Source organism: Aphidius gifuensis, linkage group LG3 (assembly GCF_014905175.1).
Source record: "Aphidius gifuensis isolate YNYX2018 linkage group LG3, ASM1490517v1, whole genome shotgun sequence".
NCBI lineage: Eukaryota > Metazoa > Arthropoda > Insecta > Hymenoptera > Braconidae > Aphidius > Aphidius gifuensis.
In genome coordinates this window covers 21,840,733-21,864,439 of record NC_057790.1, presented here as the reverse complement: position 1 = coordinate 21,864,439, position 23,707 = coordinate 21,840,733, and the positions used below count along the sequence as shown (strand labels likewise).

Here is a 23,707-nt window from a genome sequence, read left to right as displayed (position 1 = left end):
TTAAAGCAAAAAGAAATTAGAGACTTTTTTTTTTTTTAAGAGTTGAATATTTTCTCGACGAGTAATAAGATCAATAATAGTTTCGAAAGAGAGAATATATAGTTAATGTTGAAACAAGATGGCCGATGAAAAAGTTGTTGAACATGTCTGGGCCAAAAGAGTCGAGAAAACGGGGCACACAAGAGAGAAATGTGTATTCAGGGGAAAAAGGCGGAGGGGGGTACTTGAATCCCCCTCCTGGTTTCACTCCTGATCAATACAGGAAAACCAAGATGGCCGATCTTTCCAAATACATATCTTCTATCTTTCTCCTGGAGATTAAATTACTCGAGAGCTTTTTTTATTTTGTTATTTTGTTTTTACCAACTTTTAATTTTATTTTTTTGTTGTTGTATTTAACATTATTAATTTTCTGTTTTTTTATTTGTTTTGTTTAATATAGGGTCTTCTTAGTGAACATTATGATAAACATCCAGTTTTCATATTAAAAGATGTTAAATTTAAAGAACTCAAAGCTATGATGGACTACATGTACAGAGGTGAAGTTAATATATCACAAGATCAATTGGCAGCATTATTAAAAGCAGCTGAGTCATTACAAATCAAAGGATTATCGGAAAGTAAAGGTGGTAATGGTAGTACAAGTAATAAACCAGAAACAAGACAACAAAAAACAGCACCATCAACGACACAATCATCAGACATTCCACATGGTTCTTCCGGTTTGACAATAGAAAAAAATAATAAAAATAATAGGCACAATTTGGCACAAAGTTCAGTTAGTGATTTGCCAGAAGATTCAGCAAGTCCACAACTACCAAAGGGTCTATCTTCCAGGTAATTTAAAAATTAAATTATCCATATTATTATTATTATTATATTTAGACCAACGTCTAATGGAAATTTGTTTATTTATATTTTACATTTTTCTTTCGCTTTGTTGGTAAATTAAAACACGTGTTTTATCCTACTATTTCTGATTTAAAAAATAATCAATATTGTTGTAGTGCGGAAACGACACGTAACAAAATTATTTATATTTATTTTTAAATAAATCAATTTAAATTATATTTATTCAATTAATTAATTTGTATTTTTATGATGAATTTTACAGAGAAGGATCTCAAAGTCCAACTGCTCGAAGAAGAAAACGTTTAAGAAGAAGGAGTATGAATGATGATAATTCAATTGACAATCATGAAGCATCAAATTCAAGTGATATGACACAACATGTATCTGGTGCAAATACAAATACAGTTGATGATAAATCAGAACCAGTTGATCCACTTGGTAGATCTGCATTGATGCAACAACTGACCAAACCTACTGATGACATGGTAATTATTATTATATTATTTATTTTTAATCATCATCAACATTGATTGATCCAACGTCTAATAGAGATGAGCTATTACTGGCTTGTTTCTTTCGCTCGTTGGTAAATTAATATCGTGCTTTATCCTACTATTTTCGTTGATGATTAATAATACTGTAGTGAGGAAACGGCATGAGACAATTTAATATCCACAAATTTAATTTATATATATATTATTTAACTTTGATTTTTTACAAAAAATTAAATGTGTTTATTTTATTTTTATAATAGATGACAATTGAAAAACCTGAACCTACTGATACCTTGATTGAGCCAAAGTCCGAGTACCTGGATGACCCTGAAGAAAGTGTTGAAGACCTTACCCTTGATGATGACATGAATGATCTTAATGAAATGGAACAAGATAACAACAGAGCTGGACCCTCACATGATCCCTCTCAACATCCTGGTAAGTTGACTATTAATTTTTTTTTTTTCCTTTTTTTAAATACAAATAACACACGCGGTGGTAAATAATAAATTTTTATTTCAACATACATGAGAAAAATAAAATAAATAAAATATTATTGATTTATCTTATCTGTCTATCATGAAGCTTCATGTAATTGGAAAGAGGTCAAATATTGTTTACATAGATTTAGCGTATCTTGATAATATTTTATTTTTTCATTTTTCTTTTAAATATATATATTTATTTTTTATCAAATAAAATAAATCATGTAAACTACAAACGACTTGTTTGATATTTGGTTAAGATTAAATTTTTAGTTATTTTTTTCTTTTTGGTGTAACACGTGATGGTGAGCTGGAAGAACAATGATTTATATTGTTGAAAATATATTTTATACTGGCTAAATATTGGCCATTTAATGTTGATGATAATTTGAATTTAAAAAGATATTAATCACCACCGAGTAAATAAGATAGAAATAATTAAAATTAATTTATATTATTTGATTATTAATTAACAATTGATTTTGTTTATTTAGGACTTGCAGCGTGGCATGTTTCTGGTGACCGAAGCAATGCCAGTGGTGTTGTCGGTGCTGCTCCAGGTGCAAATGATGAAGTATTTCTAGCAGCACAGGAGGCCGCTCAGGCCCATCGCGACTCTCAAGGTAGGCTCATCCACATCATTTAACAATTGTCTACATTTTACCGTAACAATATGCACCAAAATATTAAAAAATTATATATTTTATTTTCTCAATTTCTATTTGCCAATTATTTCAATGAGTTTATTGTTACTATGTATTATTATTATTATTATTTTGAATTAATAGAATTTATTTAATTAATTTTATAACTCAATTGAAATAATGGCAATTTTTATCTGGTTAACAAATAGCCAAATTATTTATCGAAATAGTTTAATTAAATTTTTCTTTTACTATTCAATATTTATGGTGCCAATTGCGCAGGTATAATGTAGCTTTTTTTTTTTTTTTCTGAAATAACTACTGGCAACGTGGCACAACCAAGAATTTCGGGTTGTCATTCAAGAGTAGCACGATCTCATAGCAAGCATCAAAAGAAATAAAAAAATATTTTTATTTTATTTTTTTTTCTATTAGAAAATAACGTAGTTTATTATTATTTATTTTGCATAAATTTTTTATCAAATATTGAACATCTTCAGTGTCCCTCAATGCGTTAAAAAATATTTTATTTTATTTTTTTTAAAATACACGAATTTTAGATATATTTAGACAAAAGAAAAATAAATAAAAAGTCTTTGTGTAGCTGGATAGTTCCTTTCTCCATGAAAGGTTTTAAAATAAGATTAAAAAAAAACTATACAACCAAAATGAGAAAAACATGAAACAACATGTAGAGAGAAGAATTTATAAAAATGATTTTTCTTTAGGGGACTAGAAATTTAAAATGGTCAGAATAAAAAAAAGGGTATTGCCGGTTGACTAAAGAAGGGGGGGGACGTCGTCGAGACATTCCCACGAAAAAAAAAAAAAAAAAAAAACTTGTGTTGGCCTTGAGCCCCATATAAAGCTGCTTTAGAATTGGAGAGGAATATCTCTCTCTTCCCCTATAACTGAGAACAATTTCTCTTGGAATTTTTGCAGCTAGAAATAGGGCATGATATAAAAACCAACAAATGAAAAATAAATATACACGTTTCGCTTGATTTCTGTTACATTAAATAAGCTAAAATTATGATTGAAAATGAAATAAGAAAATAAGTTTAAAAAAAGTTTAGATAGAGCGTGAGAAGAAGAAATTAATAGTTACTATACAATTTATTTATCATCATGAATTTTATTTGAAATCAGAGAGCAAGATAGAAAGCATCATATATATGTTGACCTAGATTCGCGTTTCACCAGGCCAATGAACTCTGTGTCGTCGTTGACTTGCCCCTTCCCTCCTCCTCTCTCTCTCTTTGGATTATTTTATAATTGAGTTTTTTCGCAATGACATTACGCAATTATTATTACTAAAATATGATAAAATTAAATATGATTAAACTGGGCATATTTATTTCGGAGTAGAATGAAAATTGAAGAAGAAAAAAATTCACATGCGAAATTCCAAAAGACAGCAGCTGGTTTATTTTTTGCATCTGCCGTTTTATTTAATTTTTTTTTATATAAAAAGCTGTTGGTTACAGATGTAGTTTTGCAGATGGCTAAAAAAAAATTTAGATATTTTTAATTAGTTAAAGAGAGAGAGATTATTGTTATTATTATTTTTTACCGGTATTACTAAATGATCGCTGAGCTTGGTGATCCAACGTGGGACCTAGTCAAGGTAATTACGGATAAAGAGGGCAAATGACCTCTTCAATCAATGTTTGTGACGATGCTAAATTAGTAAACATTATTCATCAATAAATTGCATAATAATTTTGGATATTTATTTAAAATTTAAACTTAATTTAAACACGTCATTTGCATTGATTATTTTGGTCGTTTTCTCTTATCGCTAGGGACGTGTTATCTTGAATTGATTTTTTAATTATTTATTGAATAGACATGATATATCCTTTCTATTATTAGGGATAATAATTTAACAGCTTAATATTCATACGGAAATTTTATTTTCATTATGTTTATTTTATGTTTTTTGTCATTTAAAGAAAATTTATATATTAGCCGATGTTGCGCCACGTTGTTTGTAGTATGTAGAACGATAAATTGTCGATTTTACATGTTTGTTAAATGCGATATAATAAAAAAGAAAAATTTCACATAATATTTAAACAAGTTATCATGAATATTAATCTTGATTATAATTATTTACGTGAAATTATTCTCGTTTATTTATTCGCTGAAAAATATTTCCCAAAAATTTATTCCCAGAAAGAAACAAGAAAACCACCTTTCGTAGTCGTGTTCGTATTTTTTTTTTTTTTCCTACTGGTAGTTTTGTATTAAAATAATATTAATAATTATTAATAATAATTAATAATCGTGATGAATCACAAGATCGCACGTATTTTTACTAAAAAAAAAAAAGAAAAACAAAAATGAAAAAAAACGGCACGCATTGAAACTTAGTTCTTTCTATTAAAAATTTTTATGTGAAACAAAAAAAAAAAAAAAGAAAAAAAAAAATACATTAAAACGTACAAATGGTTGTTCTTTTCTACTTGAACATTTCAATCGGGCTTTATTTTTATTTCTTCACCTTATCATTGTTTTCCTAAATGCATGCTAGGAAAATTGTGTTTTACTTTCACCTATCCACTTCCGCTTCATCACCGAAGCTTTCATTTATTTTATTTTTTTTTTTTAAATCATATTTGCTCCAAAGAACAAACATTTGTACGTTTAAATTAAATTTTAAAAACCGGTCAATGTTTTTTTTTTTTTTCTTTTTTTTTTTTAATTTTATTTTCCTCTCTTTTCCCTGTTGTTTTAATCAAAATGTTTAATGACATTTTGATCTTAAAAAAAATATGAAAAACTCAAATTTTATTATTACATCTTCACTACGTTGTGCCATTATTTTTCGTAATTCGTTTTGCATGTTAAGCTTCCTTCGGTAGTGTTTATTATTTATATATTTTTTTCAATTTTTAAAAAATATTTTTTCACTCTAACAAACTCTGAGACACATGCGCCTGCACAACTTGTTAAAAATATTTTAAAAAATTATAAATACCACAAAATTTGTGTTTAACAATAGCTTAGTAATATTATTATTATTAAATAATAATTTCGATATTTTTAACGAGTAATTATGTGTATGCGTTTGTCCTCAAAAACACATATTTTTTTTTCCACTAACCCACGTGTACATAACTCGCTTTTTATTCGTAATGCATATACATCTAATGTTTTATTAACCCAATCACAATATAATTTATATATTTAAAAAATATATATACTTAGATAATAATGAAAATATATAAACAAAAAGTAAATCATAAATGTGAATAGTAGAAAAAATATATTGAGATAAATAAATCTCAAAATAATATTTGCTTATGGCGATTTACTATGACATTTTAATACATAAGCAATTTAATATTATATAAAAAAGAAAATATATATATTTAGACGCAAAAAAAAATGAGAAAAAAAAAAAAAGATTAATTATATTTATAATATTCGTGATATTGTATTGTATTCGTCGATATAATTTATATTTGTGTAACATGTTTTATAAACAAATATTTTATTTGTCATAAATTTGTCATATTTTATTGCTCCAAAGTGTTAAGGTATTATTAAAGAAGAGAGGAAGTTAATTTTAAATACTGCCATAATCGTGTTATTTCATGTTTTGTGGTCGCGTTTAAAATTATTCCTGCATGCTGATAATAAATATTAAAAAGAAGATTGAAGAATGAAGAAAGAAGAGAGAAGAATTTATCAGCTTTTGGTATATCATGATTGTATAAAAAATACTTTTTTATTTTTTATTTCGTCATGATAACCTTTATCTGTGTTTTATCAACAAGCGCTTGAAATGTATTTTGTTTTTTTTATTTTCGTAATTTACGAAATATTTTTAAAAATATATTTCGAGCTGCTGAAGTTGAGAGAAGACTACAACAAGATCATCGATTTTTTTGGTAAATGGTAAAAGGTCAAATGGATGGTAATGAATTGAATAATTTTTTTTCTATGATATATTGTATATTTTTTGATGATTTAATATTTGAAATTTTACTTGTTATTTGTAAATTAATTATTTGCATTTTTGTTGATAAAAAAACAGAGTAATTTCTGTGTTATTTATCTTGTTGATGTTTTTAATTCATGATGATTTTTTTACAGGATTATTAACTTGAAATTTGTAATTTGTATTAACTTGTATTTATTTCAATATAGAAAGAAGATTTATTTTAAGAAGAATGAAGAAATTCATCGATTAATTTTTCTTGATGATTGGTTTGTTTAATAGTCTGATGATTTCGCACTAACTTTTCAAAACTTTACGATTATAATTGTATTTTTAAAGCATTGTTCTCCCCTTTTTTTTGGACAACTTTGATGTACATATTTAATCGTAAAGTTGGATTGAAACTTTAGACTATTAAATAATGTAATTCAATCATCGAGAAAATGTATATTTTTTTTAACAACGTTCATTCGACATTGTCAATTCTTAAAGTGAAGCAAAAACTCTACTTTTTTGAGAATTTTGATTAACTTAAGTTTTGAGAATGTAAAAATTCGTCAAAGAAGATTCAAGATCATCAATTTTTTGGTTAAGTATTTGGTAAGAAATCAAATGACAATAAAATTGTCTCATTTAATTTTTTTAATAATATTTTTTAATAACTTGTATTTGATAAATTTTCCATGTCATGTTAATTCAAGTACTGTCTTTTAAATTTGCAGCTAAAAATGTTTCATGTTATTTTTTTATTTAAACATTTAATTATTATGTCAACTATAAATTATTTAAACAATGTGTGTATTAATTTTTGATGTTTATTAATTTTTAGGTAACCAACAAATTTTAACTAATTTTATTTTTAAAATATTTCAGATATTTTTTTAATTTTTTTTAAAACATTTTTACATGAATTTTTAATATCGGTTATTTTTTTTCGTTAAATTGTTGATTTTTTATTCGCGTAATTTGAATATTTTTCTTTGCAGCAGTTTTTTTAATCAGGGTCAATTTACTACCATTCTAAATTGATAATTTTTTTAAATTTCGAATGGGTGTATTTGACTCTCATCAAGAAAGAAGATGAAAAATAATTTAAACATGATGATGATGAATATAAAACAATTCAAAGAGTAAAGTAAAATATAAAATTAATAATGTAAGTATATTAATCTTGTGCGTTGTATCGGCGCACAGGGTGACCCTTAAATTAATTATAAAAAATTATCTAAAATTATTTAACATTTTAATTCCATTTTCCAAATGAACCTTTTGTCCAATTTCCTACTCATAAATCATTACATTCCTTGTTATTATTTATTAATTATAATTATTGTATATATTTTTGCAAATATGTATTTATTTTTCAGCTCCATTTTTTGATTATTTCATTGAGTAAATGTGAGTGTTAATGAGCTGCTTGATATCAAAATTCTTATCGCTAGATGAAATTGTAAAAACATGATGATAATAATGATGAAATATTTAATCAATTTATATTCGTTTTTTCCTCATGGCCAGAGTATCTAACGATGTTTTAATTTGATTAAATATCAGTCATTATTATCATCATTTTAGTAACAATTATTAATTAATTTTTTAAATTAGATTCTTGTGTGTGTACTTGTGATGAGTTGTGAATGAAAAAAAAAATCTTTTGTGGTTTCTTTTTTTTATCCATGTTTGCTGCTGCTGCTGTTGTTGTTGTTGATAAATCAATCAAAAAAATATCAAGATGTTTCACACTTGGACACCACCACCATCATCCACATCAAGAAAAAGACCAACAAATTTTAGTAGAATTAATAAATTATTGTGTCTGGATTACTCTACGCCACGTTATGATATTATATAATTTAATTTTTTTTTTCATGTAATTTTGTTTTCTTATTATTTATTTATTCAATATTAGTTTTTTTTTTTTTTTTTTAAATCATTTTTATCATGGCGTAGAGTAAAACCAAACACACTTGGAATTAGTTTTTTTATTTAATTTTTGTTCAAGTATAAGACTTGACAAAATTCAAATATATTTTTAGAAATTTGAGAAATTAAAAAAAGTCCATTAAACTGCCAATTAAAAAACTATAAATTAGAAATTTTTTTTTAAAAGTTTTTTTTTATGTATGTATAGATTCATTATTATTATTTTCAAAATGTATAGAATAATTTTTTTTTTTTTTTTTAAAACAAAAGTAAATAAGTTATTATTGAATCACGTGAAATATTGATAAACATTGTAAAAAATATCCTCGTATATATAAAAATGATTTTTGTTAAAAAATAGGTTAAAAAAATGATTAATTTATTAAAGAACAATTCATTTAACTAGACATGTTACTCGAGTAAAATTTATTTTATCAGATAATTATTTAATGTTAACACCTAATGATTAAAAAGAAAAAAAAAAAAATATTTCTACTAACTTGATAATTAAAACAAGGTATATATAATTAATATTGATAAGTGCTTTATTTATTATTTTTTTTTTGTCATTGATTATTCTAAATATTATCAAGAGTAAATTCATTTAAAAAAAAAAAAAATATAGAATCATAAATAAGCTTGAAAAATTTAATTTAAATTATAAGTAGAACAAACATATTCAAGAGAAATTCTACCAAGGATCCCGATGCTCTCCAATTAAAAAAAAAAATTATCATCATCAAGTATACAACTCAGCAAGTCGATGGATTTTCATCATCAATGGAAAATAATTATTGAAAATATTAATAAAAAACAATATTTAAAAACCATAAAAACAAATAATGTTAAATTGAATTTTTTAAAAATTTATTATTACGCCTTTAAATATTCCTATCAAAGCTTTTTCAGGTATATCATCTAACACACAAAAAAAAAATAAAATAAAATATGGAATACACGTTGGGATTATTTTTCGAGGGTCTGAAAAATCTATTTTCATTTTATTTTCATTTATTCAGTAAGTGAGAGCAACTAACTCGACGAAATAAAATGACTTTTTTTTTTTTTTTTTTCAAAAAAAACATTATTCAACCAACAATATAAAATCACATTAAAATATATAAATTTCTTGATAGATTAAATTTTTAATTAAACAAATTTTCTAAAATATAAAAATAAATGTTGATTTTTTTTGTTGTTGAAAAATGTTTTATAAAATGGTGTGTATTTCGGGTTTCTTTGCCACAATTGCTTATCTTTTTATTGTTGACGTAGTTGATTAGAAAAGGAATAAAATTACAAAAAAGAATTAAAAAAAAAAAAAAAAAAAAATCACAACTCAATATATAAATTATGCATATATACACGAGTTTGTAAAATATTATTTGGGCTTGGCCAGTATAATTTGATGATTAGATATTGATAAATGTTGAGTTCATATTTTTTATTTATAAAAAAATTAAGAAAGAGAAAAAGGAAGAGAGAGAGAGAGAAAGAGTTGATTGAATGAAAGAGTATGTAAATTAAGTTGCCATGGGGTGATCCTTGCTCGTATGGATGGTTCTAGCTGTCAGAACGAGTCCAGGGACCAGTCATCAACTACCAATACATCCAATGGCTGATTATCGAAGGCTTGCATGTCCAAGTTGTGGAAAAAGCTACAAGTATCGTGGTGGTTTGCTGCGACATATTGGCGAGTGTTTTACTGATGATACTATTGGTGCTATTGGTGCTGTTGGTGGTGCTGTTGGTACTTCTACTACTACTGCTACTTCTCCAGCTCCAAAGAGTCCTGTATCAACATCATTATCACAAATCCAGAGTCAAATTACACCAAAGGACGTTCGTGTTCTTTCGAAATTTTGGAAAAATTCTTAATTTATATATTTCAATTTATAAAAAAATATTTATACAACTATATACATATATTTACATCATCAAGTAAATATTTTATTTCTTCTTATTCTATTTTTTATTTTTTGTCATTAAGGTGAGTTTATTTGTAATAATCATAAAATGTTTAATAAAAAATTAAAATTCATTTTATTTTGCACACAATATTTCATTAAAATTAACAATAAATTATCGCTAATGGTGCATTTTGGGATTTTTTAAAAAAATCATCAAACAAGGTATGAATGGAATCATTTTTTTTTGTTTTTTTTTCTTAATTTTCTTGGGCTAATTGTTAATGGGAATATTGCAAATTGGAATTTTTTTTTTTTTTTTTATAAAAAAACATACAAGGAGGTATCTTATGTTGGCATTTTAATTTTATTAATTATTCTCAGCAACGATTGATTATTTTAAAAAATATAAAATAAACTAATCTGACCAATCACAATTTTCATTAATTTATCTGCATGTAAATAACAGCCTGAATCATTTTTCTTTATTTTTTTTTAACTTGTCAAATACGTTTTAAATTGTATAATTTTTTTTTTTTAATTAATAATAATCATTTTCATTTTCTTTTTTTTTTTTTCGAAATTGATTGTTAATTTTAAAAAAAGACAATTCAAATATCTGTAAATAGTGTCTCAGCATAAAAATTTGAAGCTTTCTTTGGAAAAAAAAAAAATTAAAAAATAGATTAATTTTGTAATTATTATTACTATTTTTTTTTTTTCTGTCTCAAGTTGTTTTTGTTGTGATTAAATAGAAAAAAAAAAAATTAGTAATAATTACAAGATTAATTTTAATTCTTGCTTTTCGTGAAATTGAAAAAAAAAAATTGTGTCTGTCTCTTCTTCCCACTTGTCGCGTTATGATTGTTTAAAAAATATTTTTAATTATAAATTTAATTATTAAAATAATGAAAATTAAATTGGTCACGCGTAAACTTGAATTATAAAAGATTCCTCCATGTATGTTTACAGCAAATATTGGTACAATGGATTATGGTGTTACGATGGATGATCAACTACGTTTTCGTTGTGTTATGTGTGGACGTAAATACAGAAGTAGATCCAGTTTAACAAGACACAGTCGTTTCGAATGTGGTGGTTTAGGAAGTAGATACACATTTACCTGCACATTATGCGGCAAGCATTTTAATCGTCCAGATCATTTGAAACAACATATTTTGAATATCCATGGTGGTGCTGCATTTTCCAAGTAATATCTTCACATCACCAAATAAAACGAAACATTTTTATTAATTTTAACTAAAATATTGTCTTCCTATTATATATTAATTTTGTTAATTCAACTCTTTCAATTATTAATTAAAGAGTTGAAATAATTACGTACATGGTGTACAGTATGTAAATAAATAAATTTATAATATTATTCAATTTATCAAAGAGTTTAATAGGGGAATTAAAATATGTTTATTAAAAAAAAATTAAACTCTAAGAACAAAAAAATAATACTGCCAAATAAAAAATTGATTTAAAAAATTTTTAACACCAAAATTTTAAAAATTACAATTAAAAATTGTAATGATAATTTATAAAGAAAAAAACAAAAAATTTGTCTAATCTATGTTGTTTCTTTTTTTTTTAAATTATATTTTTGAAATAAAAAAAATGAAAATTTAATTAATTATTAATTAATAATTACACAAATTATTATATAATAAATTTGTTTGTTGAATAATTTATTTTTTTTTATTAATTTTCACTGCGTATGAATTTTTATTAGTTTTTTTTTTAAAATTGTACTATTTGTGAAGCACTCAATAATAAGATTAGAAAAAAAGAAAAAAAAATGATACTAAAAAAAAAGCTCTATATTATTTTGAATAATATTTTTATGATTTTATTATTGATTTATATGCTTTCAGTAAACAATCAAGGACGTGATGTACATTTTTGTCGTGAATGTGGAAAGATGTATAAAAATTTATCATCATTAAATAGACATACACGTTATGGTTGTGGTCCTGAAAAAATTAAGTGTATTTGTCAATTTTGTGGAAAAACCTACTCGAGGCCTGATACACTTATGGATCATGTTGCCAGAGCACATCATCCAGCAACATCAATTTTCAACAATGGAATTATTCAATAATTCAAATGAAAATAACAATTTTTTCTATTTATTATCACTATTGTTAATAATTACATTAAAGTATATTTATTTATTCAAAAAAAAAAAAATATATGAGGGTCTTAAATTATATAGTACTAAAAAAAGAAAAAAAAAATGTAAATAAAATGAAAATACAATTTTCAAGATTTATTTTTTAAAGAAAATTAGAAAAAAAAATTTATTTTTTTAATTTAAAAAAAAATATGTGTGTTTGTGAATGTAAATTATTTTTTTTTTTTTGGCTTGATTAAATTTTTAGCTTTAGTTTATTTATTTAAAATATAAATAATTTTATTTTTTTCAATAAGTTATTGTTTAATTTAAAAATATAAAACACAAATAAATGGTGAAAATAATTTTTTAAATTAAAGATTATTTAAAGTTTTAATTTTTATTTTTAAAAATATATTTTTTTATGCTGGAAAAGTTTTTCCATTGATTTTGTTTCAGTTGCAGTACAACAAATAATTAAAACATTTAAATATTTTACATTCATCAAAGGATATTCTTGAAAAATACTTTTATAATAAGTAAAAAATTATATCCACAATTTATACGAATGAAAAAAAATTGTTTATATTGTAATTACAAAAGTCCATCTAAATATTTAACAAAAAAAACTGCTTAGTAAATTAGCTTAATATTCTCATCAATTCTTAGTCTTATATTACAAAAAAAAATATATATATATTTTTATTAAATTTATAAATAATTGTCCTTAATTTTTATTTACAAAATATTGCACGTATTTTACAGATAATTGTTTGCAGTAAATTTATGGTTAATGTATTTCTATTTAACTGTTTCTTTTAATTTACAAAAAAAAAACAAAAAAACAAAAAAACACGACATTTTCTTTGTCACTTGGCTTGTTTTACACAAATTATTATTAAAAATTTTTTATATCCGTAATTTGATTGAAATATTACTTGTAATTATTATGGAAAAAAAAAAATATATAAGTACATATTATATTACTTTAAATGTTAATTTTTTTTTTATTTCTTTTCATTTTATATTTTCAGAACCGATTGGATATAAAACTCAACCTCCTCGTCAATTTTTTTGTGTATTCTGCCGAAAATCATACACAAAAATGAATATTCTACGTAAACATATGAATATAAGTTGTCATTGGAATCCAGAATCACGTGTCTACAATCAGAGAAAAAAGTTTTTATGCTCAGAGTGTCATGCAAGTTTTTCATCATTAACATTACTCACACGACATACTAGAATTGATTGTGGACGTTTACATACATGTGATAGATGTCTATCAACATTTAATCATTTTAATAGTCTTCAAAAACACAAAGCCAAGTGTTATCATTAAACAAAAACCAACAAATTAATAATAGTTAATTTAAAAAACCAAAAAGAAAAAAAAAAAAACAATTAATTCGTACAAGAGGTACAAAAAAAAAAAAAAAAAGATATTTATTAATTTAATTTATTGTAATGTTAATAATTTATATAAATAATAAAATTACTTATCATTAATTATCTAAATGTTGAGTAATAATTAGTACTATATATTTATATTTTTTTATAAATAAAATTCGTTACTTTTCGAAATATATTTACAATGTTTTTTTTTTTCTTTTTTTTTTTTTCTTTTGTTTCAGATAAAAGGGGCATTTCGAATCGAAAAAAAAGAACTAAAAATATACGTCAACGTGTTCGTAATTGTGATAGTACGAAAATTCGTTTTTCTTGTGATAATTGTGGTTCATCTTATGCAAGAAAATGTCATCTTATTGAACATCGACGTTATGATTGTGGAGTAACTCATGTTTGTCAATATTGTGGTAGTACATTTAGTCAACATGTTGGATTACGACGACACATAAAACGTGTTTGTCCTCGTAAAAATCATCAACAACATCAACAATCAAATCTTGAAGAAGTAATGCTAGCTGTTAAACAAGAGTTCATCTAATAGATAATAATTCTTTTTTTTTTTATCTTGCTAAATAACCAAGTGATTGATTTGGTTTTTTTAAATATCAATAAATTATTCTTCTGTTTATTAATAACACATGAATGTTAAATAAATAATAATTAAATATATAAATTGCTTTATAAATAAAAAAGTAAAAGTAAAATAATGTCTATTGTTAAATTAATATTGATAATTAAATGTATGAATAATTTTATTAACAAAAAAAAATGTTTTTTTTAATGTTTCAGATGATAATGTGATTCAGCCCGTTCAACAAAATCAATGTGTACATTGTTATCGTGGTTTTGCCACTCAAGGAATATTAAAACGCCATAAACGTGAATTTTGTCGTGTTAATCCAGAATCAGATTCATTTAAATCAACAAAACATCAATTTGTATGTCCACAATGTAATAGTTCATTCAAAAATAAATATCATTTGGATGAACATGTTAGACTTGATTGTGGTAAACGACAAATATGTGAACAATGTGGTAGAACATTTCGTTATTCACGTAGTCTTAAGCATCATTTAAAACAAAATTGTAGTGTTAAAAAAAATAATAACAAACAAGAATTTACAGAAATGATTGATGTTAAAATTGAATATGGAGAAACAACAGAATAATTTATATTAATATTGCAAAAATTAATTTTTAATTATGTATTATTTTAATAATTATTATTACAATAGCATGAAAAATAATAATTTTTAATATTTAATTTCATGAAATAATATAAACAATTTATCATGATTTTTTGCCAGTTTGTTTATTAAATTTTTAATTTTATTTTTTGATAATAATATTGCATGAATTAATAATTCCTTACTGGTAGGCATTTTGTTTTTTTTTTTTATTTTAATTATTTTATATTTATCAAGTTTTTTTTTGTTTTTTTCTTTTCTTTTTTTTTTTTTTCTTTCTTTTATTATTTTTGCAGATACCATTGGCATCTTTAATTGTGAATACTGCAATCGTTCATTCAACAATTTGGTCCGAATGAGTATGCATAGAAAAAAATTTTGTAAATTAAATCCAATATTAAAAATGAAAAATATGACACTTTTATTATGTTCAAATTGTGGTTTTGGTTTTCAAAATCAGTATCATTTGGATAATCATGTTAAAGATGATTGTGAATTTTTTTATTGTTGTAATATTTGTGGTTGTAAATATGAAAAGAAAATATTACTTGATAAACATTTAAAATATCAACATAAATTACTTGATAATTTTAATTTATAAAATTATGTTAATTAAATAAATATTACTTTATCTTTATTTAATTACTTTGTTATTTATTTTTTAGCTTTTAAATATAAGCCAATTTTGTTAATTGGTTTTTTTTTCCTCGAAATATTGATAAAGAAATTTAACAATTCTTTGCAAATTTTTTCGATAAAAACATTTCATTTAAAAACAATTTAATTAGAATAAAAATAACATGATTGAAACCCTGCCCTCAAACCTTTAACAAATAATAAAAAAAAAATTGTTTAAAATTAAATTTCTTTGATATTTAATTAATAATAATTATTATCCACAAATAAATTAACTAATTAAAATATAAATATTAAATAAATTTGATAAAAACCATCAAATTGTTTAAAAAAAAAAAAGAAATCATTTTATAATTTTTTTTTCAAATGGTTTTGGTGCAATCTTAATTAAAAATTAATTTACTTTTATTATTTTATGATTAATAAATTAACAAACTTGTCAATATATAAAATATTTTTTATTATTTAAATACATTTTTTTTACATTTTTTTTGTTCTTTTTTTTTTTCGTTTTTTTAAATTGTTGTTACAGGTAAACAAGGCAATTCAAAAAAACGTAATTCATTATCATCAAAGGCATTTTTTTTACGTTCAAGACGTCAAATTGTCAGGATGCGACATAGTTGTAATAATTGTGATGCAAGTTTCACATCAAAAGGTATTTTTATTTGTCACATAGTAAAAAAATTATTAAAGAAAATTTAATTCAATTAACAATTTTGTATATTTTTTAATATTATAGGATCATTAAATTATCATACACGTCATAATTGTGGAATAATGCGACAATGTGGATTTTGTGGAATTGTACTTAAACGACTACAAGATATGAAATATCACTTCAAGAAATATCATCTAGGATATCCCTTTGATGTTTCAGTTTTTAATACCTAGAATTTTATTCCTTTTCTTTTTTTTTTTTTTCAACTTTTGATTATTGTTTTATCTGCTTTAATCAACAAAGTATTGTTGTTGTTGTTTTTTTTCTAGTTCATTTTTTTAGTATTTTTTTTTAGTAGTTATCAAATTGATGTTTCAATTATTGTATCGTGTTATAAGGCTGGTTCAAATTAAAAATTAAAACAATCATTACGTTTGGTATATATTTATAAATGTTAGACAATAACAAAATTATTTTGTTTGTTAATTATTAAACTTGATATTTTTATATTGTATAAAAAAAAAAAATATCATAATTTTAATTTGTTGTTTCTTTTTTAAAATATAATTTTGATGCTATGAAGTAGATGACTGCTCAATTAATTGTTAGAAAAAAAAATAAACAAATATAGTTTAATTTAAAAAAAAGAAAAACCTTGTAATGATATTTAGAAGAAAAAAAGAATTGTTTTAAAAATATAAAATAGTATTTCATGAATTGCCATGTTTTTATTGTTTCTTTTTATCTTGCTAATTATTTTAGTTGAAAAAAGAAAAGAATATATTATTTTCAGTAATTATTGATTTATTTTAAATAAAAAAAATTAATGATTTTTGATTACAGATTATAATCATCATGTTCATCGACGTAGTATGAATTGTCCTCAGTGTGGAATGATATTTCCATCGCATGAAGAAATGGTGGAGCATTGTATAGAAAAATGCAATCGAAATAATCAACGTCATCCTTGTGTAAATTGTCATTGTTCTTATAAAAATGAATCTGATTTAAAATCACACATGAAATGGACATGTGTAGCACTTGGTCAAGCATTAAATTTGCGTTTTAAATGTCCATATTGTGATAAAGTTGGAAAATATGTATCAAATATGTATGCACATGTTAGATCATCACATAATACATGCAAAGTTTATATTATTGATGTTTTAAATGGCAATGTAGAACGTTATCCAACAAGAACACCTTTATAAATGAAAAAAAAAACAACAAATAGAATAATTAAATTAACTATTTATTTATACAAAATATAATATTTATAAACAATATATTATAATTTCTATTTATTTATTTCAGATTGAGAATAACAAGTTTTTTAATCAATCAAAATTGATATTTTCATTGTTAAAATTGAATCTATAATTTGATATTAAAATAAAATATTTATTTTAATTTTTAATATTATTTTTATTTATTATTTATTATTGTTTATAAAATTGAATTTTAAATTAAATTTCAGAGTATCATAGAAGACTTGTAATCTGGCATGTAATTTTAAATGGTATAAGTAAACTTTTTCCCAGCACCTATTCTTTTTAATATTGATTATAAAATCTACACAATTTATTTAATTATTGTTTTTTTTTTTTATTATTTAAATAATGAAATTTCCTTAAAATTACGACGATTTTGTGTAAAATTAAATTCTGATGTATAATGAAAATTTTTCAGATAAACGGAGACGTCGTAAAAGATGGCATAATCCAAAAAAGACTGATCATGTTTGTCCAAAATGTAATGCATCATTCAATTGGTCATGGAATCTTCAACAACATTTAAAATATGCATGTGGTAAATTACCACGTATGAATTGTCCATATTGCACATATAGAACTTGGCATACATCAAATGTCAGAGCACACATACGTCGACGTCATCCAAATCAACAAGTTTGGGTTGTTGATGTTACGCAAAATCAACAATAAATAATATATTTATATTTTTTTTTAAATTTATAAAATGTATAATAATAATTAACATATAAAAAAAGAAAAAAAAAAAAAAAACGAAATTTCATTTTTTTTTCTTGTAAACTTGTGTTATTATTTTCATAGTAAAAATAGCAATTTAAAAAATAAATAAATTACCAATAATTATAAAAGAAACAATAAACACTAGTAAAATAAAAAAATAAAAATTTAATTATTCAAATTTTAATATTTTTAATTGATATTTTCATGTTTGTTTTTTTTTTTTTTTTTTTTTATGGTTTTTTTTTTACAGATGAATTGATGACAAGTGATGATGGATCAGGACAAATGACTGTGATGGATAAAGAATGGGAAAATCGTCGTTTATTACAAAGACGTTATCGTAAACCAAGTTCAAAAATTAAGGATCCAAATGCACCAAAATTTCCATGTGAACAATGTGGATGTGTTTTTTCAAGAGTACATAATTTACGTTATCATATTAAATTTGAATGTATGCAACCACCACGTATGAATTGTCCATATTGTACTTATCGTACAAAACATTCATCAAATGTACGTGCACATGTTAGAAAACAACATCCTGGTGCTGATGTTTATGTCATCGATATTTTAAAACAACAAAGTGATAATTTATTATCACAAGCTTAAGATTTGTTGATATATTTTATTTTTTAAAATTATATTTTTAGTAATTATTTCTTTAATGAAATATTATTAAAAAAGGTATTATGTGATAAATTTACTATTTTTTTTTTTTTTGCAATTAAATCATTTATTTGATAAAAGAAAAAATAAAAAAATCATGTTTTTTGTTAATTTTACATTCAGAGAATAAATAATTCTATAAAAAAAATTGAAAAAAAAAAAAATATTACACTGTTATTTATAAATTTAACTACTTGGCTAATGGAGGTTTTTATTTTTGTTAATTTTTTTTCTTTTAAGGCATGATTTTCGATTTTCTACTACGAACGATTTTCACATATGAACTGCATGAATCGAAAAAAAAAAAGGGAAGATTTTATTTTTTTAATTTATGCTAGCTATTATTTTACTAATGAAATATTTTAATTTTTTTTTCAGAACATTGTAATAATCAGATATCATCACATCGAAGAGAAAACAACAAATTTTTGATAAGACAATCGAAAAATAATTCTTGCAAGTTTGCTGCCAATAGACGAAAATTTATTTGTCCAAATTTTTGTGGAAGTTCATTTTCTCAGGTAAATATTGTCTCGTAAAAAAAAAAAATATATATAAATAATTAACAATAACAACAAAAAAACAAAAAACAAATTTTTAGTCTTTCAGTTTAACGAGGCACTTGAAATTCGAATGTGGACTTCCACCACGGTAAGAAAAAAATTAAAAAAATTAATTTCATCATTTTATAATTAATGTATAACAAATTTGTGATATTTTTTTTTCAGCTTTAAATGTCCCTACTGCAATTTGCTTTACAAAAGAACGTCAAATGTAACCCAACATGTGAGAATACGTCATCCAAATAACAAGACATATGCAATTGATATTATTGACAATAAAATTGTCGGAGTTCGAGGAGAAACAAAACAAAAAAAATCTCATTATTTAAATTAACATAATTAATAATAAAAAACAATTTATTTTATAGAAAATTTACATATCGTAGATGTTTACATTGAAGAAAAAAAAACTGTCTAAAGTTGTGGTACGAATACTATTTTCTTAATAATTATTTTCTACTTATAAAAAAAAAACAAAAAAAGACATTTAAAATAATAAATAAAATATAAAATAAAATTTTATTTGTATTTTTTTAATATTAATTTTACTTTTACAGATAATTATTTAAAGAAAAATATAAAAATTATTAATAAAACCAAAAAAATTTAATATATTTAAAATTTTATATATTTTTTTCTAATTTAAAAAATAATAATTATGTTTCAGATCATTTTCCAACGTGGAATTATAATGGACAAATGAATGATGATATACGTCGTCTACCACGTGCTCGTAAACGTCAAAAAAACCATGATAACAACAAAGTACACAGAATTTTTTATTGTCCAACAACTGGTTGTAATAGAAGTTTTTATTGGAAGGGTAGTTTAACATGGCATTTAAAAAATTCATGTGCTAATATAGCACCAGCAAAATATAAATGTCCATATTGTCGTTATTCATGTAAAATTAAAAATGATATTCGTAAACATGTTACTAGAATTCATAAAAATGAACAAGTTTATGTTATTGAACTTTCTAAATAATCATCAAGCTTCATTACATTAAGAAATTCATTTCTTTTTTCATTTAATTGTTTATTTATTTAATAAATTTATAATATTCATTTTATATTAATAAAAATTCATATTGTCTATTAATAATTTATTGTTATTTATACATTTAAATATTTTTTATTGCAGATTAAAAATATCAACAAGTTATTGATTTTATTTTTCAGCAAAATTTATCATCAAGCCTAAAAATATGTCAATCACATAGAAAAACAGCGAAAAAAGTACTAAAAAAAAATTTCTATTAGTATTTGTAACTAAAAAAAAAAAACAGTTCTTTTTATTGTGATTAAAAAAAAAATTTATTATTTGTTTTTATGTAAAGGTGTGGAATTTTTTTTTACTTGTTTTTTATTTAAAAAAAAAACAATATATCACGTGAAATTTTATAATGTTTTAATGATAAGATGTTATTCAAACGTATGGGTACATTGAAGTCACATTTGGAATTTTCATGTGGTGTTAATGAGCCAAAATTTAGCTGTCATGTATGTGGTTATAAATGCAGATACAAACAGAATTATTACAAGCACATGTACAGTCATCATCAACAAAGAAAAAGATCTGGTAAAAATAATTCAAATTATTATTAAATAATTAACTTATACGTATGTATTTATCATTAATTAATTTTATTTTTTTGTTTTGTTTTATAAATAGGTTCAAGAAAATCAAAATCATCAACACCAAAAAAATATTATCATTGTGAAACACCAGATTGTCAAATGAAATTTATTAAAAAAAATGATTTAGATAAACACAATATTACGTGTAATATTCCACCACGTTATAAATGTTTTTATTGTGATTATTTATGTAATGATCGTGAAGATGTTGAGTATCATGTATCATATGTACATCATGGACAAAATATGCGTTTTGTTGATCTTCAAGAAGTTGATGGTGGTAGTAATAATTTGGGATCAATTGGTTTAGTACAACTTTGTGATATTATTGAAAAACCATTTATTTGCAAAAAACCATCATGCAATAAGACATTTGCACTTGAAGCAGAATTAATAAATCATCAACAATCAAATTGTCTTGCATTACCAGAACGTTATAAATGTCCATATTGTACAAAAGTTGGAAGATTTAAATGTAATATTATACGTCATATTGCAACTCATAAAAATATGCCAGATACTAAACCAATTGATTTGATGATTGACATTGAAACAAATAATGATACAAATACAATGCCATCAATGAGTACAGATAGTAATAATTCATCATTTAATAATCATAATTTACTATCACCAAAAGTTGAAAGATCAGATAATAATGATGCAAATGATGATGATGCAGATGATGTTAATAATTTGGCACTTTATAAATGTAAATATTGTGAAAAACGTTATAAATGGAAATGTGTTTTAGTTCGTCATATACATATTAAACATCCAGAAAAAAATGTTGTTGTACAACAAGATATAACTACAACAACAAAACCAAAAAATACAATAATATTAAGTCCATCACAACACAGTAGTGAACGTACAGTATATAATTGTTCAAATTCTGGTTGTAATAGAGCTTTTAATTATAAAGAAAATTTAAAATATCATCGTATTTATGAATGTAAATATTCACCACGTTTTAAATGTGGTTATTGTGAACATTCAACAAATTTACGTTTTAATTTGACAAAACATTTATCAACAATACATGCAGATGAACCAGCATTAATTATCGACACTGAAGAACAACATAATCAAGATGTTAAACCAACTTTATATACATGCACAAATCAAGGATGTGATAAAGTATTTCATAAAAATTCAACAATGGAAAATCATGCTAAAAATGAATGTCAATTTGCAACACAACAAGCACGTTATCAATGTGGTTATTGTTGGAATTTTTTTACTCTTAAAAGTTCACTAATACGACACTCTCGTAATAAACATAAAAAAAAACAAATTAAAATTATTGACGTATTAGAAGTATCATAGGTAAAATTTTTTTTCAAATAGAAAAAGACATATTTTTTTTTTTTCGCTTTTTTTTTTTGCTTTAATCTCTTCCATTAATTTGAATGCAACCTAGATTTTTTTTTCTTTTTTTTTTTAGTATTAAATATTGATAATGGTGTGTTAATTTTAAGCAAATATATTTGTTTATTAATATTATTAATAATTATATTTTTCACAAGTATTCATTATAATATAAAAATATTAATCATCAATTTAATTAGAAAATAAATAAGAGTTTTTAAATTTATTCTTGAACTTTTTTTTTTTTTTCTCAATTAATTATATTTATCATGATTATTTTCTACAGGTTAAATTAATTTATGATGCTTTTAAATTATTTACATTTTATATTAATTGAAATATTTGTTTTTTTCTTTCTGTTTTAGATACATCAATCAGAGAAGAAATTAATAATTAATATAAATTATTTTTAGGTCAAACACATTCAACAAGAGACAATTCAAATGACACCAATAATTCAACTATTTTTTTTATTGTTTAATTTTTTTTTCACAACAATCATATACATAATAATATCATCATCATTATTGTTATTAATAAATCTATCGCTTTTTTCTTTATCGAAAAAAGAAAAAAAAAAAAAGTTCCTTTATATTTTATTTAAAATATATTAAGAAATAGATAGATATATTTTAAAAAAATAAAAAAAAATGGTAAATAAAAGTAAATGACAAATAAAATAATGATAAAATGATTATTTTTTTTTCAGATATCTGTTTTGTTAGATCTTCAAGACGTCCTGGACGTTTTCCATGTCCAAATTCAGGATGTGATAAAACATTTAAATGGAAACAAGGTCTATATACACACAAAACATATGAATGTGGAATTCCAATATGTCGTTTCAAGTGTAGCTACTGTAATTATGCTGTTAAAATACGTGGAAATGTCAGTGCACACATCAGAAGAAGACACAAAAATTATCCAATTGCCATTATTGATCTCTTATCAACGAAATAATTTTTTTTTTTTTTTTTCATTTATCCATTGTACTATATAGAAAAAAAAAACAAAAATTATTACTAAGTCATAAAGAAACATTCCTTTTAAATTTTAAATTTTCTATTAGAAATAAATGTTATTAAAAATATAAATTGATAAATATTTATTAAGTATAAATTGTTCCTTAAAATTAAATATATTTTTTTTTATTTTTCCAGATGTACAAATATATATTTTTTTTTTTTTTCAATTAATAAGAACAGTATT

General features: G+C 22.9%; 1 protein-coding gene across 50 annotated transcripts in view; it reads left to right on the top strand.

The window, feature by feature from the left end:
- The window catches only part of LOC122852798 (longitudinals lacking protein, isoforms A/B/D/L), a 66,712-nt gene that overhangs the window by 3,028 nt on the left and 39,977 nt on the right, over window positions 1–23,707 (top strand). For 31 of the 50 annotated variants that reach the window (XM_044152856.1, XM_044152848.1, XM_044152854.1 and 28 more), the window contains exons 3-6: window positions 443–837; window positions 1,115–1,337; window positions 1,607–1,784; window positions 2,326–2,454. In XM_044152856.1, coding sequence (XP_044008791.1) covers window positions 443–837; window positions 1,115–1,337; window positions 1,607–1,784; window positions 2,326–2,454 — 925 coding nt within the window. Of the gene's footprint in view, window positions 1–442; window positions 838–1,114; window positions 1,338–1,606; window positions 1,785–2,325; window positions 2,455–9,914; window positions 10,333–11,226; window positions 12,498–13,407; window positions 13,789–14,007; window positions 14,289–14,572; window positions 15,609–16,138; window positions 16,327–16,348; window positions 16,670–17,110; window positions 17,554–17,956; window positions 18,423–18,508; window positions 19,089–19,302; window positions 19,446–19,525; window positions 19,576–19,652; window positions 19,846–20,154; window positions 20,478–23,207; window positions 23,480–23,707 lie in introns of those variants that run through there. The other 19 variants (XM_044152835.1, XM_044152836.1, XM_044152837.1 and 16 more) reach the window with 17 other exon arrangements.